This window comes from Eutrigla gurnardus (assembly GCF_963514095.1).
Source record: "Eutrigla gurnardus genome assembly, chromosome: 10".
Taxonomy (NCBI): Eukaryota; Metazoa; Chordata; class Actinopteri; order Perciformes; family Triglidae; genus Eutrigla; species Eutrigla gurnardus.
This window is the reverse complement of record NC_139924.1, coordinates 24,999,400-25,017,592: the sequence shown is the minus strand read 5'-3', so window position 1 is coordinate 25,017,592 and position 18,193 is coordinate 24,999,400. Positions and strand designations below refer to the sequence as shown.

The following is an 18,193-nucleotide window of genomic DNA, read 5'->3' as shown; positions in this document are numbered from 1 at the left end:
CTGTGATGGAGCCCCAAAAATCAATTAATTCTTTATGTTCTGTGTCATTCAGGAGTCTACTAGATATACAGCCATTGTTACCAGGCAGTTTCTTGTTTCAGATCCCTTGACACTATGCAGTGGGCACATTTCATCTCACCGCCTCAGCCTGCTTCTCATAGCAGGGCCCAGGGGTAGTTATTGACAAATAGTTTGTCAGGAAGAAATTGGACATATTTTCCAATTTTCAATGGATGTATGTTTTTTTGTGTAGGATATCATGGACATTTATGCAACTGTATCTATTTTCCAGTTGAAATTGACGACATGAACATATGCTACGTCCTGAGGGATGGTGACAAAGCTACGAATGACATCTTCTCTTTCTCCCTTGAGGACAGTGGTAAGTTACTTTACTTAAACATGCCCCCGTGAAATCATATTGTGTGGTAAGCACACCATTAACATGCTGACTTTTGAGAATGAACATTTTTATTTTGATACACTGTCTCAAGTTTAACTTTAAGAAACTGATTTCTTTAAGGGGAAAAGCTTGTGAGGCATCATAATGTGCTTTATTAAGCAGAATTACTGAGCGATGCCGTGTGCACAGATGGGAGATATTTTCAGAACACTGTTTCTTATTTCAGCATGAGTAAATGAAAAAAAATGTGTTTATTTATGTCATGCTCTGTTGATTTCCTTTCGACCAATATTTCTGTTAAGAAGTCTGAATGTCAGAATTTCCGCGCTTATTAACCTTTTATCTGAACATGTTAGTCTTACTGTGAAGCATCAGCATCCCACCCAATATACACCATTATTTTTTCCATGGAAGGGTTTCCTAAAAAGTAATGATTGATTAAGCAAGTAAGTAATTAGTAGAACAATTAGTGAAGAGCTTCCTTCCACTGTAGATATGTAATCAGGCACAGGCTCAGTGAATGGTTTGAGGCAATCATTCCGGTGTTGCCGATTAGCAGAAGCAGTGTGCCTGACAGTGTGTCCTTTCTGCTACCCTTCAGCCATGATGAGTGAGCACAAAGGACCCCTCTAATAGGGGCCCTCTTTTCCCACAAGCACCTCAGTGGGCCCCCCGTACACATTTTCTCATCTGTCCACTCGGGACTAATGTGTGGCTTCGGTTGAATAATAGACAGGTTAACATCAATGCCAACAGGTGGATGGGGTGCTAATGAGTGATGACTAAAATGCAGGGACAACTCCTTATCAGAGGCTGATACTGAATGAATGAATGAAGGTACGTTACCTGAGCTGCTGGCACATGCCAATCACATGCAGAGCTCTTCTGTTGTTGAGGGAGGTTCAGCTGGTCCCTGTCTCAATTGGGCTATTTATTATGGATCGCTTCAGACTTCTCCCCCACTGTCACGTTCTTTTTCTCTTTTTAGCTTGCTCAATGTTTGATGACATATTTGTCTCCGCCACTGGTAGTCTGTCTTCAGAAGAAAAATAATTCCAGCACTCCCGACAATCTTTCACATTACCCTTAGACAAACAGCATATGTCTAGATGTGTCTTCAATCTTAGTTATGTGCTGGAACAAAACACAAATTATCAACACACACCACGTATTTCTAAATTGACATTCTATGACTTGGGGATAGTGGATACAGCGGCACTTAAATGGCTTGACAATTTGATAAAGTATCTTGTTGGATGACCCATCCACAAGAATTCAACACATACTGCACTGCAGCTTGTGAGGCAGTCAGTGGACATTTTTTAATAAGATTTAAGTTGTGCTGGTGGCTGCTCTAAATCCCCAGACAGAGCCTCCAGCTCTTTGAACAGTTGTGTTGGGGAGAAGCTGAATGGTGTACGCTGGCACACAGCCGCACTCTGTCATGTTCAGCAGAGGAAAACATTCTCCTGCTCACTTCAAGTTCATTTGGAAATTTACCAACTGAACGTGGCAATTTTTATGGGTGAACAGCTGTGATGAACCAGGAACATGTGCACAGTTTTCGCTTAATGCTTATTCATATTTACAACCGATATGTACTATATATAATATCAATAGATAGGATTGAAACAAGGGAAGTAGCTAGTGATTATCATTTTTTTTGTCTTTTAAAAAAATATTAATAATTTAATCTTTAAAAGGTCGATACAAAAATAGTGAAAATCCCCATGACATTTTCCCATGTAGCACAAAAAGCCCAAAAACATCTAATTTTAACATTTAACATTTAGAATTATTTTTATGATTTAACAATTGTCAATGCAGCCACTGCCATATACCTGTTGTCACTTTGTCTCTGCCCAAAGATGCGCTTACTGCTCTGAGATCAGTGTTCCACACAACTGACTGTTATTGGATTTGTGCTGGCTTCACTGTCACTCCAAAATAGAAGTGATTTACAACCTGCACTACTAATTTACTCTAAGAATGTTTTTTTTGCGATGGGTGAATGAATTGAAAGTGCCATGCCGTTCCTTACGCTCAACCCAAATACTATTTGACCGCAAGGTTGCGTTAGCTGTTGAAGCTGAGTTCATAGTTGCTCTGACAGATGGGTCTTCTTGGTGCAGGGTACAATTTTGACTTAAATTGAGCTGCCAGGGGCTGGGTTCTTTTTGACAGTGATTCTTCTGCTGCTTGATGTGTACTTTATATGGGACCTGACCTCCGCTTTTCCATTTCAAGTTCTATGTGATTACTGACTGCAATAGTGACCTTTGCTTCAAGTTGCCAAATATTCATGCTTTTATTAGAACTGCTAAAAAGGATGATAAACTGTAAATAGTTTTGTCTGGCTGGATCATAATGCTGAAGTAATTTAAGCATGAAGAGAAGTGGCTGTTTCACATAATTAACTTTGCTATATAAAGACACCAGTTGGGCTTTTTTGCCACAAATAACAACATAGCAATTAGGCCACATCCCAAACTGCTTATCAGTTTAATTAGTATGTGTCTCGTAAAAAAGATGGATTCCTACTGTGTCACTAACTACTTTTAGCCCCCACTGTGGTAGAACAAAGGTAATTACTCTATTTACTACTAATACACATCACAATTATACGGCACATTCTTTGTAATAGTCTAAACTTTATAATCATGGGTAATTTGTGGACTTTATGTGGTATGTTAACTCTGTCTCCAGATTCTTTTTAATTTCAGAAATCTTGCACTGTGTGCCTCTACAGCTTTAATATATGGTGCTTTTGCCAAAAAGGCGATAACGGGGCTTATTTTCGCAGCACAGCTTGTGTGTTTCACAATTTGCCAAACTTGTCAAAGCTTTGAATGAATAATCAGATAGGACTGAAATTACACATATTAATCTGTGGGTGTCTGTTTACTTTTGGAAAAGAACATCACACCTGGACAGCAAAGTCATAAATGGAGGTGTCGACCAAAAACCTCTAACTGAGAGAAAGTGTCTCGTTTAGAACACCATAGGTGTCTGGATATTTGCGTATTCGTGTGTTTGGGAGGGGGCCGGCCCTGTCATTAAATCAGCTAATTGCGGTGTTCCGTGGGCTCCAGCCCTCCCCTCGTCTCCTGAGGATCTGGGTGCATTCAGGTGAGCTTACCTGAGCACACACAAGCCATGCATTCCCAGGCAATTGTTTGTGTCTGCCTCCAGCCATTCAGTCACCATCAGGGATGAACCCACTGACAGACACACTGTTGTGGCTTTTCATTCAAGGCACTCAGCACCATCTCTTTTTTTCCCCCCTTTCTGTCACTGAGTTACAAACAGGCTGCAAAAGACCATTGATTGTTCAGTTCATAAAAATATGCTACTTCTGAAGGTCAAACTCTGTCCAAAGTTACCTCGTGTTCCTATTTGTCTTGTGAGAGCTGTTTAGTAAGCCCTATGTCCACGGAGTATGAAAATCAATAATTCAGATTTACAGATGAATGGGTAAAATTCCTGACTGGAAAATGTTTTCTGACATGACAGCTGCTGAAACAGAGAGGAATGTTTCTCCCTTCACGTTTCCAATGCAAGTCTGCAGCACCCTCCTCCACAAGCATGCTTTGTTTGTTATTTCTGCTTAGTATAACAAGATACTGTAAATTCAGGTCAATGCGAGTACCTCGACGTAATAAATCCTCCGAACCATTTTGGCCTGTAGCAACATCTGCCATGTTATCGGTGTGTAATCATCTCTCTTACTATATTAGGAGGGATTATATTTCTCCCCATTGAGTGGTGGAGTACAAAAAAGTAAGGACCATGCACTCAAATGCAGTTGTGAGGTTAATACAGACTTTGTGGATGCTACAATATCCCCATCACAGTGCAGGCGATGACTCTGCAGTTGTCCTTGTCTCTCTGTTATTAATAAAATATCTCCCCTACACTTTTCTTGGGGGGTATATCATTCCTCTGTCCTTTGGACCTTTCTGAATAATATGCATAAAGTATGCTGGAAGCTTCAGCAAATTACATAGCTGGTCCAGTTGTTGTGTTTTAAAGGGATTTGGGGGTGTTAGGTTTTCCTTACAGTCCATCTGTGCTGCAGCTAATAAAATATAAGGTAGTAATTGTATTGTTATGGAAAAATGTGTTGTGGTAAAAAAAATCTGGAAGTTGATTATAGGAGCTATTCCTGGGGAACAGCTGCTTCACTTGAAAAACTTTTTAGACAGAGAGTGATTTGCATGTCTCGCTGCAGGTCCCTTATGTCCTTATAGTTGCTTTGAGTTAGAATTTTCTCACTCGTCTGTATTGCAGTTAAATAATGTTTATGTGTGTCATAAAGCAAAAGCATAATTAAGAGTGCTGCAGTGTTCAACCAAATAAATGAAGAACCTTTGCTCATCAGTGGGGGATGAAACATTCATCGTGAGCTCACAGACTTAAGCCAATGTAATTCTTCTTTGAAAAAGATTAAAAAGTAATTATTAATGATTGGCTCATTCATCAAGGCAAATAAGCCAAAACATGTCGTTGAGGGGTTCCATTCTTACATTATGAATAATGCATTTGAATAAGCCAACAAAGGGGCTCAAGTTGTTGGATTACTATCAGCAGTTTTTACCTTCTTTCTCCATTGTAGTTTATATTTCTCCTGAGTGTCGATTACTACTAAATAATCTGTGTTTAATCAGTTATTGTATATCACAGGTCACATTTGGTTGAAATATGGCTAAAGCTTCGAAGACCCTTTCACACTGCCCTCACTTTCCCTTTGTTAGGGAAACCCTGACGATTCCCTTCCTCTATCTCAATATGCCAAAGTCACTATGTGGAGCCGAGGTTAGCAAAGCAAAGGCAAATTCCCAAAAAGTATAGAAACACCAGGCCCAGGCTTGTTCCCTAGATGATGATATGTGTCGTCATACCTGCCTTAGGATATCAGTCTAGCAGAACATGGGCTGTTCAAGCATTGAGTTTGTAGAAAATCCCTCTTTTGTTGAATAAGCTTGCAGGTTGAAGTTTTGACAGTCAAGAGTCCCAATCAACTCCAGAAAAGCTGATGCATCGATATATAAAAAACATAGCTTTGTAGCACTAGCAACAGACAAGAAGAAAATATTTGTACAATGTAATGGGAAACTGATATGTTCAAAAACACAAACCCATTTGGCTTTTGGCTTCTACAATGAAAGCACACTTAAAATCAAACACATCAAAAATCAAACATATGGCACCGCTCTCTTTTCACAGCAGCAGAGGGTTTGTTCAATTTTGCAAATCACTCTGGATAATGTGTTTTTGGCTCCTGAGTCCCAGCAGTGGGCTGGAGGTGCTCCTCTCAGCCCTGCTGCACGATAAGCCTCTGACAGCTGGGCTAAGGCTGTCGTGTCACAACTCTCCAGCATTGCTTGGCTTTCAGGATTGGAGCACAATTCCGGGTACATCTTCTTTGTGGTGAACTCGTGCACAGTCACACACACAAAATCAGCCACCGTCTATGCATCTCAGGGCCAGCTGCCTGATCCCATAATCAGAAATGAAGCTGGCACTGCTGAAATGTTGCATCAAGATGCTGGGCCTCATCTACAGTTTAATTGATAGCTGCTTTGGCTTTGATTTCAAGCTGTTGTCTCTTTTGATTAGACTGCTATGATGCAGGAAGTAAACAGCTCCTTTCATTTTTATACGATCAGCATTTCACCATGCCAAGATGGGATATACAGTAGAGGGGGAATTGAATTTGTAACACGGCTTGAAGCAAACTCTTGAGAAGTTTCATATTTCAGATTCTCCCTATGAACATGGTTTGAGTGTGTCTTGAGAGAAACAGGGTTATCGTCTCATAAAAGGTGCTGATGAAATCTTATGGGGATTCTATGTGTGGATCAAGCACCCTTTCACCCCCACCTCCACCACCTGCTTCCCTCCATAAGTGGAGCCTGATAAGCAGGATACGAGAAGTCGTCTGGTTGAGAAATGTGAGGGTAGAGCAATCAGACGAGATGAAAGATAGAAGTGCTCTGTTGGTCCCAGTATTGGTGGGGGCAAGGCTTTAAGCTGCTTCCTGTCGCCTATAGCGATGGCATGAATGTGCTGATATGCAGTTCACTCTCTGAACACCGCCTGTGTTGACAAGTTGTGAGTAAGCCTTGCAGGGTATGCAGTCTCATCATCTCAATAGAAATTATTTTGATATTAGACATAGACTTATGTTTGAGAAAACATAAAAACTTGGACACATGTCTGGTAACAACCAGGGAATGTCCAGAGCTTGGATCAACCCTTCCCCCATGAAGAATAGTGAGGAATGTCTTGCTGCCTGAAATGAACGAGACCATGCCTGGGCTTATCTTGGTTTTCCAGTACATGGGTTTGGAGTGAAGAGTAACATATTAGCAAGTTAATGGGAAGAGGGAAACAAAGGCAACATAAGCTACAGGGTGCAGGTCTAGACCACTGGGCAATCTCATTCAGTGGTTACATTTAGCTCCTTAAATCCCCAAGTACTCTAAAGGTCATCATTGGTCAATGAGTCATATGCAAAAGCAACTTTTTTCATTACAGGGAGGGAAACCTTTGGGACAGTCAGCCAACAGGTATGACTCACACTTAAACTAGCTTCTAAAGAGAGTTGATGAGTTTACAATCTTGTGATTTATTATGTATTAACTCATGTATTGAAATACTGGAATAGAATGCTTTTTATGGGTGGGCTTTGTTCTGATCAAAGGTTATTGCTTAGAAGGCTGTACTTCCGGATGGTAAACATCACACAGCATAATGCAATAGATGGCACTCCAATTGTATTTTCAAATCAGATATGATTGGATAGGATTGAATACAACATGTCATTGATAGAAGAGTAATATTGTACATACAATCGCTGCACATGAATCCGTTTCATCCATAATTTGTATGGCTACTTCTACAACCACAAAGGCACAGAATCCACCCCTGCAACTACACCCAGCAGTTACTTTGACAATGCTGCACATGCAGCTCGAGGGACGAAATTACATTTTGCAAGCATCCTTAGAAGTCATATTCTTGTACATATTTTTGAACCCAGGGTTTGTTTTACTGCACAGACTAATCTTCAGTTCAATATTAAAAGGAGACAATAACAACATTAAATCCTTAGTCATTCTCTCCCCTCTTTTCATGAATGCAGACTAGCATGCTTATCTTTAACATGCAGGTTTGCACGGTTCCACTTGAAATCTCCTTTTCACCAGTCATAAACAAAGAGCCATTTAACAGGAATTAACATTTCAGCTTTTCAGGTTGCAATTTCCTTTCAGGCAAAATATTTCCTTACATGAAGAGTAACAACTGAAAAACAGCAAAAACATGTTTGTTTTTTTTATTTAAAAGAAATGAATCCAATGGAGGCCATGAGAACTGCGCTGACAAACACCCAGGTCTATTAGTATGGAGCTCATGAGTCTGTGGGACTGGGACAGGGTTTTATATTCTATGGCCTCACACTGCTGCTTTCAGCAAACAGTCCACCATTATTCGATCTGACAAGAGAGCAAACACTGTGCATTCAAGGGTCAATAAAAAGCACATCCCCCTCTCTTTGTCAACTCCCTTTATCCCGCATCTTATGTCGCTTTGTTTTCTCACACATTTCACCTTGTATCCCTTGTTATATTACTACCTGTGTTTTTTCTATTTCTTCCTCAGACAAATTGGCAAGTTGACATATATTGAACACATGCAAGCCTTTCAGCTCCTGGGATGGAGACAGATTTTGGTCTCCATGAGCAGGAATATGTGACATGACTTGAGAATTTTAGTTGGTTTTCCAAGATCAGCCCAAAAAGAGTGTAGCATTAGTCACTTACAACTGATTCAAATGGTGTTAAATATATATTTCCCCTTACGTGTGTTTTTCTTTTTAGTGAGTCACAGATTAGTCAAAGCTATTTTTGCAAGTTTGGCCTCATGGCAATCAAGGTGTTAATACTGTACATAATGGACTGGTAATGGGTGAAAACCTCTTGCTTTTTAATCAACAATGACCTTTACAAGAGAATGCTGAAGAAAGCCCTGCAGCTGCTAATTCAGCTCTTTGTTGTTGTTTCCCCCGCTGTTGAGAGTTCACGCTTTTACTCTCTAAACCATGGCTTAGAGGTGTGGTTAATTAAGAGACTCAAGGCAGCTTCCTCTTTTACTGACCGGAATGTCATTCAAGGGCAAGCCAGGAATACTTCTCCCTGACCTCACCTAAACAATCGAAAAACAGTAAAGCTTGGCAGCGACTTTTATACCTCATTTGGAGAGGTTCCGAAACGCAAGGTCGGCTAATTGATTTATGTACTTAATCTTTTCAGTTTTCAGGTGCAATAATTATAATTTTGCTGAAGAAGGCCAGACAGCAAAAGGCATCTCACAGTCTCAAAGTCAATGGAATTATAATAATATGTTTTTTTTAGATGCACCATATGCATTTAATAGAGAGTTGAAGATTTGTTCTCAGACTTTCAGGTGGATCTAACAAAAAGTAAGAAAATCCTTTAGAATAACTTGTGCCCACCCAAGTCTGAACAGCCTGTTTTCCAGCCCTAATCAGAGATAAGTCCTGACCTTGGGTGCTTGGCAGGACACCCTGTGCCCCCGGTTAGAAATCAACAAACCGCGACAGAGCAGATCTTCTGCTGAGTGCTGCATCCAGAGTTGGCCGCTTGCTAATCCTGAGGTGTTTCAAAGATTGTGTTTCAACTAATATTTCCAGGCGAGGCTAATAGGATTTTATTTAAAAACCCAGGATGTTTGTATGGGATGCCAGTCATTTCAGAGTATAGTGACCCTTGGCAAATATCCAAAGGGCAGTTAAATTGTCTTTTTGTCTGCTGTTTGGATTTGATTTTCCAAATGTACACAACTGATTAATATTAATTTTTTAACAAATACATTTTGAATGTTCCTCCAATGTGTTTTCTGTGGCAGATGACAAATGACGTCTTTTGTGGCAGTATGTGAGGACACTATAGTGTAAAGCAGAATCCCAGAACATGAGTGACCTTTCCCTACAATCATACTATACAGTATTGCCTTGCACACAATTCTCTCCTGGGCCACACATAAAAGGAGCCCCATCTGAAAAGGGAGCTCTGGGAATTTGTCGCTGTCTCTCCACACAGACGAGTGGGCTCCTACAGGCAGTAGGCAGCCGTTTCCAAAACAAACTTATGTTGCAATTTGGAATCAAAAACAGAAAGTGCAGTAACAGGATAAAGGTTGTCGCATAAAAGGTCTTTTATGGTTTTTCATACTGTGGAGGACAACATTTATCAGGACATTGAATACCTTTTCTGCTTCATAGATGACACATTTGAGTCATAAACTAACACGCTTTAGCTTAAATTACTTTCTGTCAATGTTGTTTAATGGTGCAGGATTTTCATGTTCCCATTGACATGAAATGGAATTCATATTTCTGAGCAGAGGTGTAATACATTCACACCTCTTGGTTTGTAAACACCTTCTGAACAGCTTTAGCAAATGTTTATTCATGATATGGTCATTGAAAGTCTAAGAAAACTACGTAATTCCAGCCGTTGTATTCCAAATTTGGGCAGAGCTCTGAGACTTAAATCACCTCTATGGTTTTGGTTCATATGTTAATCTCAAAGAACTTTCCCTGCTGAGAGCAAAGCCTTGCTTGCTTTAAGCCTTCATGGCTCCCTGACCCAGCACTTTTGTTCAAACGTGCCTCTGGCCTTTCTTTCAGGCTCTTTAAATGTCGCCTCAGAGTGACCACTGTGTCAGAGTGGACACAGAGGCGACAGCAGCCAGAATGGACCCTGCGGAGCAGCTACATTTATGGCAGACCTGTTCCCTGAAAGCAGTGCTTATAGAAAAGGGTTCCAGGCCTGTGAAATCTGAACAGTTCTAAATCTTTCACGCCATGGCCAACTCGTTACTGCTGATAGGAGGCTTAGGGTGATTAGACCATAGCGCCTTCCTTCAACAGGATTATCATATCCCTTTTCCCTTAATTGGCAGGGTGGAAAGTATGGTATTGTCTGGAACATTATGGAACCCTGAGACAACTTATTTTATAGAGTTAACATCAGTTGTGATGAGAGAATATATTTTCTTCCCATAACAGTATTTTGCTTTTGATTATTCTCTGACTTAAATGTAGTCAGCTGAGTAATTTCTTGTACTGGAAGCAGAATGAGGCTAATAATGCCAAAAGCAATATTACTACCACAGCAGAAGTTAAAATGAACATGTCTAAAGACCGCCAGAGACTACAATGATAGTCATACACTATGTTGTGAATTATCTTTATTTTGAAATATAGATTTTTTGGCATTAAGCTTGTTTCTGTCCCCTTTGCATTCTGCTTTTCCTTTGTTCGCCGTCGCTATCGGTGCAGAATTTCTTCTTAAAGCCTTAAAATAACTGAAGTAGTTAGCATGTTCAGAAGCTAGCCAAGAATAGCCAGCTTGCCAATCCATATCACAGTACAATATTAAAGTCTTAGACGGAATTTGTAGTCAGAGCTGCTTGTGGGGCTTTAAGTGTATTGTTTTTGCTGCAGTTGTGCTAGAGGCAACCTCATGGTCTGTTCTAAATGCAATACCCCAGGGTATCATTAATAGCCACATTCAATTTCATGGAGATCTGATTATTAGTTTTTAACACAGTATCTTGTCATGGCCAAGTGGAAATGTTGAGTCATCTTGTGGGGACCATGACTACTCATAAAATCATTCTGATTAATCTCAAGCTTTATGGCAGCCTGCTCAGGATAAAAACTATTGAATAGACAGACAAATAGATTGCCCTCTCTTGGCCCTGAAGCTCAGACCTAAAAACCAAAAAGATATTTTTTGATAAAGTTTTCTGTTTGAGCTTCAGCCTGCTTCAAGAGTGTGGCGCTCCCAGAACAGGTGAAAAATCTCTCGATCAAGCATTTGGTTGTCCACATTAAATATTTATATACATGTAAACAAAAGCAGCATGGGGAAATGTAGTGCTCATTTAACCTTGATGCAGGGTTTACCATTTGTAGTTGGATTTAATATTAAGGTAATTCACTTTAAAAAACATAATGGCATTTCCCTTTGTCCATTTAAAAAAACATTCAAATTAAAAAGTTAGAGTTATGCTTCACCAGTAGCTATTCACATTTAAGGCCTTTATTATGAAATTAAAACAATGGTAAAATAAGAAGCTCCCATGGCTCTGTCTTCCTGTGTGGTCCATTTTAATAGCATGTGAAACTAAACTGAACTCGCTGGCCTTTGAGCACTTTGCTGGGCCTCTACACATTTGTTCATCTGTCTCTATACTGTCGTATGTTGCTTAAAGGCTTTAATGCTGCAGTGAAATACAGCTATTACAGATCATGGAAACTGTGAGCACATAAAGGTCCACTTAAAGTATATGATCATTAAGTATTTTTAGATGCATTGTCTCTATTGAACAGAATTCACAGGCTTGTCCCAATTTATCCTTCCTAATCAGTGTGGTGCTGGCTCTTTGGGCAAACGGCCGCCTGTCTGTCTGCCTGGTTGAATGAACAGACAAGAGTCCATGGGGCATCGTGGCCTCACGATGCCTCACGATGCCTCATGGTGACCAAATAAGGGCCGTCTGCAACATGTATGGGGAGGAGACGGGGGCACTAAGTTGGCACAGTCCATTCTCGCACATTCTTTGGCCTCTCTCAAAAGGCTTCTGTCCCTCATCACACATCTACTATGTGTGTGAACATAACTTGGGTTTAGAAGTGCAGCTGCATGGAGGGGTTTGTGAAACGTCTCATGTTCAAGGCTGGATATGGTTAACAAAGTTGACACTTTGATGACACCATTATTCAGAGAAACTTGCGATATGAATCACTTAATGTTTGTTTAATTATCAACACAATCATGCACCAACAATCAGAAATTAAGTACACCAAAATGCAGGTGACACAGCCCATATGGCCAAGATTCGTTTAACACCGATGAAGTCTCTCCACCACTACACTGGGAGGTATGAAGGATCTGTGGGAAAGGGTAGTCTGCAAAGGTGGAACCCTGTACTTCATCCTGATGATAACAAGATAAATTCATCAAAGAAAGGGTGTGATACATCACCATGAGTGCTAGAACTGACGCAGCAGAGAGCAGGAAGGCAGTCAAATAACTCTATTAAAGGGATAGTTCAGAATTTTGGACATAAGACTGCCCGGTGTTTGAGTGAGCTCCGAGGGCTTTTCAGACAGCCTTGGGGGTATAAGTGCCGACAGTTTGGCCCGGTCCGATTGCCTATTTACGGGCAGTATTTCGGGCTGCACGTCTTAGAGTTTTGAGTCCGACGGAGCAAAGTAAAGTTCCGCTGCTGCTGAGAAACTAGTTCCTCAAAAAATGGATGATTCATGCGATGCGAGGTTAGTTTTGTTTCAAATATTATTCTATCAACACACATATGTACATCGACAGTCTAGTGTTTTAATGGATTTGCCTCGGGGGCACTGTGGAGTGGGCAAGACTGTTTTTAATGCTTGTCTAGCTAAGAACCATTGACTTGCGCTAGCCATAGCATAAGCGAACTCGGCAACTAGAAGAACTTCTTGAAAACGTCTCCAGACGTCTCGAACACACCGGCTCACTTGGAAAATAGGTCTTATGTCCAAAATTCGGAACTATCCCTTTAAGATGACTAGCCACTGGAGTTTATAGGATTCCTGCTTTTACCATGTGACTTTAATGAAGATCCAGATATTGTTAATTAATACAGACATGTATGTAAAGTATTCACTGTACATGCTGTGTTTTTCTGCACTAAACAGCACAATAGTGCAAAGACCCAAACCTTAGAGATACCGATGTAGTTCACTAAATTCTGTCTCACTGCTTTGAGTGCTGGTTAAAGATTAACTCCGATGTTTTCCTTGGGGCCTCTTTGAAGTGGACTCACTCCAACCTCTGCTTATCTTAATTAGAAAGAAATCTGGAGGAGTGAAATGGCCCTCTCGAAGCGAACACCTCCATTCCCCAGGTGTTTGAAGGCCACGGCCACAGCTTTGCAGAGACTTAAAAGCCTCCTAAACTCAATATTTGCTCATGGTGCGATTGTATGTTGTATAAACTGTGGACATAAATTATTTTACTGAGATTTTAAAGCACTGCTGGATGTATCCTCCTCAGATCTTGCCAGATATAAAAATGATATAGTTAACAGAGCCACTTTATGGTTGGCAATACTGTTGAAGGCAAACGTGATTCATCTTGAAAGCTGCCTCTTTGAGGCTTAGCTTGATATGTCGACTGTTTCTTCTGTGAAATGTAAATAATCATGCAGTACATAACCATTTCATGCTTTTATTGTAATGTATGAGGTACTTGGGATAAATCTTAGCGATAAACGGTTGTAAATGGCCCCTGGCTGAGAGTTTGATTGTAGAGAGATGATGATGCATATAATTTATATTCTCCATTTTCAAGAATTATGGTTGAGATAAAGTGTATCAGCCTTGTGAGAGCTATTACAAAGTCTATGCTAATGTGTGAATTGTGGACGGTCTCCTGCACCACTCAGAGATCACACATGCAGTGTTTACTAGTGGCGCGTGTGCCATGCAGCTGGCTTTAATCCAAATGGACTAGGGAGGTCCTGTCATACACAGGTCACCTGTCTCCAGAAGAATGATGTGGAACACACAGGAAGCAAAAACCCTACACTGTGGTAGACCTCAAGAATGTTCGAGTTGTAAGATCATCCCAGTCATTTTCATAAAAAAGCATAATTTGTGGGTCTCTATTTCTAGTTGATGTGATATGTAAGCCAACCTCTACATTTGCAATATTTTTTGCTTTAAAGACACATTGTTAAACAAGTGTTTTACCCTAAAAAAGATAGATTTACCAAAAGAGTAACCGAAATCATGCATGTTTATGATTTTATTGAATTTAATGCCACTCTGACTTACCATGATGCACAGTCTAGTATAAAGTAGCAGTGTAGTTTACAGACAAATGGGATGTGCACAGTGACTTGATGGCTGAGTAGACCAACAAAACCAACTATAGAAACTTTTGATAGAAGATTCATCAATTTAAACATCATGTCGTAGCGTCCTACTTTCTGGAGAAATTCTGAGATTTTTACATTTTGCTCAAGTCGGGAAACTGTAGTGATGCCTCTGGGGTTAAAACAACAACAATGCCTATCTTCCAAGAGATGAAAAAATACTTTGGGTTCAAGTAAATGATGCAAACATTTTGTTAATTTTGCAGAGAGAGTTTTTCTGACTCATTTCTGTGCAACCTTCAGTTTCTGCAGGCCCTTTGTCCCATTTACAGCTTGGTGTTGACTGTCTGACATTCACCCTGAAATGGATCTGCAAATTCAATGTATTTTCTGTATTCTTCTCCTTTCCAACATTTTTGATTAAGCCCATTAGCTTAGGTAACCAGAGCTACAAAATTAATTATGGGAAGTCTTGTTTCTTTAGCATCTCACTACATTCTTATACATACTCACTACATTCTCGACTATATTATTATAATGAGTTTTCCACTTCTAGGAGATGGTGGAAGCAATTTGAACCCGCACCATGTCCTTGTGTTTACTTTGGCTTTTGTTCCAGTTACGCCATAATATTGTCAAAAAGCATGGATGTGTGGGCATTAAGACACAATTTTCCTCTGTGTGAGGAAATACACTATTAAACCAAAGGCAAAAGCTGTGAACAGGTGCAGAGGACATTTCACACACACGCACACACTCACACAAACTCGTAAATGCATGCACCTTCACACTTAATAAAAAAACACCCAGGGTGAATGTGTATAGGTCTCACCGTGCCCATCGAGGGAGGAAATAGACACAGTGGAGCGGTCAGCTGGACGTAACAGATTTACTGACCATAACGACAGGGGTAGGGCACGGTAGAGACTTTCAGTCGGGCTTAACATAAACAAGAGCAACACTGGAACCTCTGAACAATGTCCCTGCCGCCTCCTGGCAGTTTCGCTTTTATTCCACCACTTCCAGGACTGCCAGATGTTTAGTGGCTCAGTCATCTGAAACTCACCACCCTGATCAAATTCAGCAGCAGGCACCAGCTCTCACTATGCAGTCTGGTGGATGCGTGCATGCTGATTTTTTTAGTAATCAGTGGATAATCATTTGGACTGCTGGCTTTCATGAGTCAAGTTCATGTATGAGTCAGTCTGTGTACGTCTTTGCACCTTTGTTGTGAGTGTTTGTGTGTTGCATTCCTGCTCCTTTTTGAATCTTTATGGTCAAATGGTCATAGCGATGTCCTCCTTTAAATCCAACTTCAAAAGGCAACGATGATATGACCCAGTTCAGACAGGAAACAAGCACCCTTTACATTTGATTAATAAAATGAAGGTATTAGATAGACATTGCTTTTGCAAAAGAGCAAGGAATTCTGGGTGTTTTCCCTTTCTGTGTGCATATTACGTTTCTTTAACATTATAAAATATGTATGTTTTTTTTGCAGGAGGCAACAAACTGAAGAACCAGCAGTTCCGTTTAAACTGGGCGTGGATCTCTTTGGAGAAGGAACAATATGTGGTGGATGAAGAGGGCAAGTTCCTGGAGGTGGTGCTGAAACGGCGGGGCTACCTGGGGGAAACGTCATTCGTTAGTAAGCAGAAACTGCCTTTGATTTCACATTTGACAGCGCTGAACAGCATTTTAATTTGTTTCTATTTTATTGTAATTACATAATCTTAATCATCATAATCTTAATTTTAATCCATATCTATGCCAAAATAATACATTAATGACTAAGTATGGAAATACATAAATATATTATATGAAATATATTCCAAAATAATTATAATAAAATCATTGAGGTAAGTAGATCACAAGAAAATATCTGTTTATTATTAAAACTCAATGTGAATATATTACTTAATATAAATGATCTCTGGATCCACACAAAAAAACACGGCTTAGTTGTTAATTTGCATAAGGATTAATTTACACAAGATTTCACTGAATGTGCTGATTGGCTTTATTCTTAAAAACAAACACACTTTGCCCCCACAGCACACAGACACTTTGAGGTGTTTTAAGACAACTCTTAGGCTGACCCCGACACCCTTTAGGGTCACAGAGGTCACGACCACCTGTCTCCTCCGGCCAGTATTTACGTTCCGATCTCACAATAGCACAGGACAATCCCTCGGGAACTATGCGTGCACATGTGAAGGGTCACTCAAAGTTGGCGCCCATGAAAAGGTTAATCCCAAATGTTAATCCAGATAATTTACTGTCTGGAACTAAACAGTCAATGGTTGTTAATGCTGTTAAGAAAAACCAAGTGGCTGTAAGCATTTATGAGTGCTAGGAATTCTTACTACTGGCACCATTGGCCTTTTTTAGAGCCGCCATTTATTCTGTCCATAAAAATTGGGTGCGATTAAAGGACCTGGTGTTAAAGGTCAAATACCATTATTTGCTCTACTGCTGTGCGTGTCTTTGTATATACGCCAGGGCATCAGGGTAATGAAATATCTGAAGCTTATATGCAAATTTCGCTGACCTTTAGTGCCTCACACAGTGGCACGCTCTGCCATTCAGTGATATAAAAAACACAGATCTTAATCCAGATCATCACTTCCTCTAGAGATACACAGGCAGATAGTTTATAATAACCGACATGGAACATGGAACTAAAAATAATCCATCAAAATACCTATGTAGCGACCCCACAGTGGTCTCTTTGCAAATGAATATTAAACAACAAAATGATATATCTCGTATAAGGATAACTGCTGTTTTATTTATGCATGCATTATGAATTGAAGAAGCGCTACTTTGAACTTTGGATGCACTCGGTATACAGAACCCAGAGAAAACGTGCCATGCATTTTGAAAATGTCCAACATTACTGTTGTGTGTTTTCAAGTCCGAACCGTAGCTTTTCATAGTGTACTTTCCTTTTGATGGAGGCAGCATGAAGGGGAATGATAATGGATGAGGGAAGATGATGCCCCTCTCTATGCCGCTGATAAAAAGCACACAAATAAGCTGCGATTACACCTTTTTTTCCAAGTCAGCATCATTTTTTAATACAGTGCCCTCAAAGTGTTTTTTGGGTTGTTGTTTTTTTCTCTCTTTCTAAATGCATGGTTAAAGCTTTAATTTATCCTTGTCTCATTACAGTAGGAATACATGTTTACATCCTCAGGCATTCTTTGATTCTTTGATCACACTGCTATTTTTCAGTCGTCTTATTAAATGGCTTTTGAAATATATATTTTCGTGCCAAGAATAGTTTTATGGTTTAGGATGTAACATGAATAAAACTTGAGAAAGTATCACAACACTTTAACTCTGGTTTTAGTAAGAAACGTGTTAGCTAAGACATGTTTTTCCTCGGACAGATTATATCGTCATACATGCTTCCAAAACATCCCTGCAACATTCCCCTGCAGGTTCACAACTATCAATATCCTGTCCCATTAAAGTTATGAGTAAAAACGGAAAAAAAACAAGGCCATTCATTACTTTCCCACAGTAATCATTTGGACTTTCCCCTCTTCCTCTGTTGCTTTGAGGAGAGTAAAAGCAGCACACCATGTTTGCAGGCCACCTGAGCAGCCTGAAAATTCAAGCCACCCATCTGCCTCAGTGTTGCCATGAGTTAGTGACTGATCCCAGGCCAGTACCTTCTCACGAAGTCTTTGGATATCTCTACTTGCCCAATCGTTCCTGAGTGAACACTGATCAGAGGAGCCCACTGTTGGGCTACACTAGTCAACGTGCACAGTGCATGTGTCCCCAGTGAGAGCCCACCTGCCATGAACCCTCAGATTGACTGCT

The 18,193-nt window shown here is 40.2% G+C and overlaps 1 protein-coding gene across 1 annotated transcript in view; it reads left to right on the top strand.

Moving 5' to 3' along the window:
- The window catches only part of frem2b (FRAS1 related extracellular matrix 2b), a 46,131-nt gene that overhangs the window by 5,890 nt on the left and 22,048 nt on the right, over positions 1 to 18,193 (top strand). The window contains exons 2-3 of the mRNA XM_084020220.1: positions 293 to 382; positions 15,861 to 16,007. Of these exons, the coding sequence (XP_083876346.1) occupies positions 293 to 382; positions 15,861 to 16,007 (237 nt within the window). The remainder of the gene's footprint in view (positions 1 to 292; positions 383 to 15,860; positions 16,008 to 18,193) is intronic.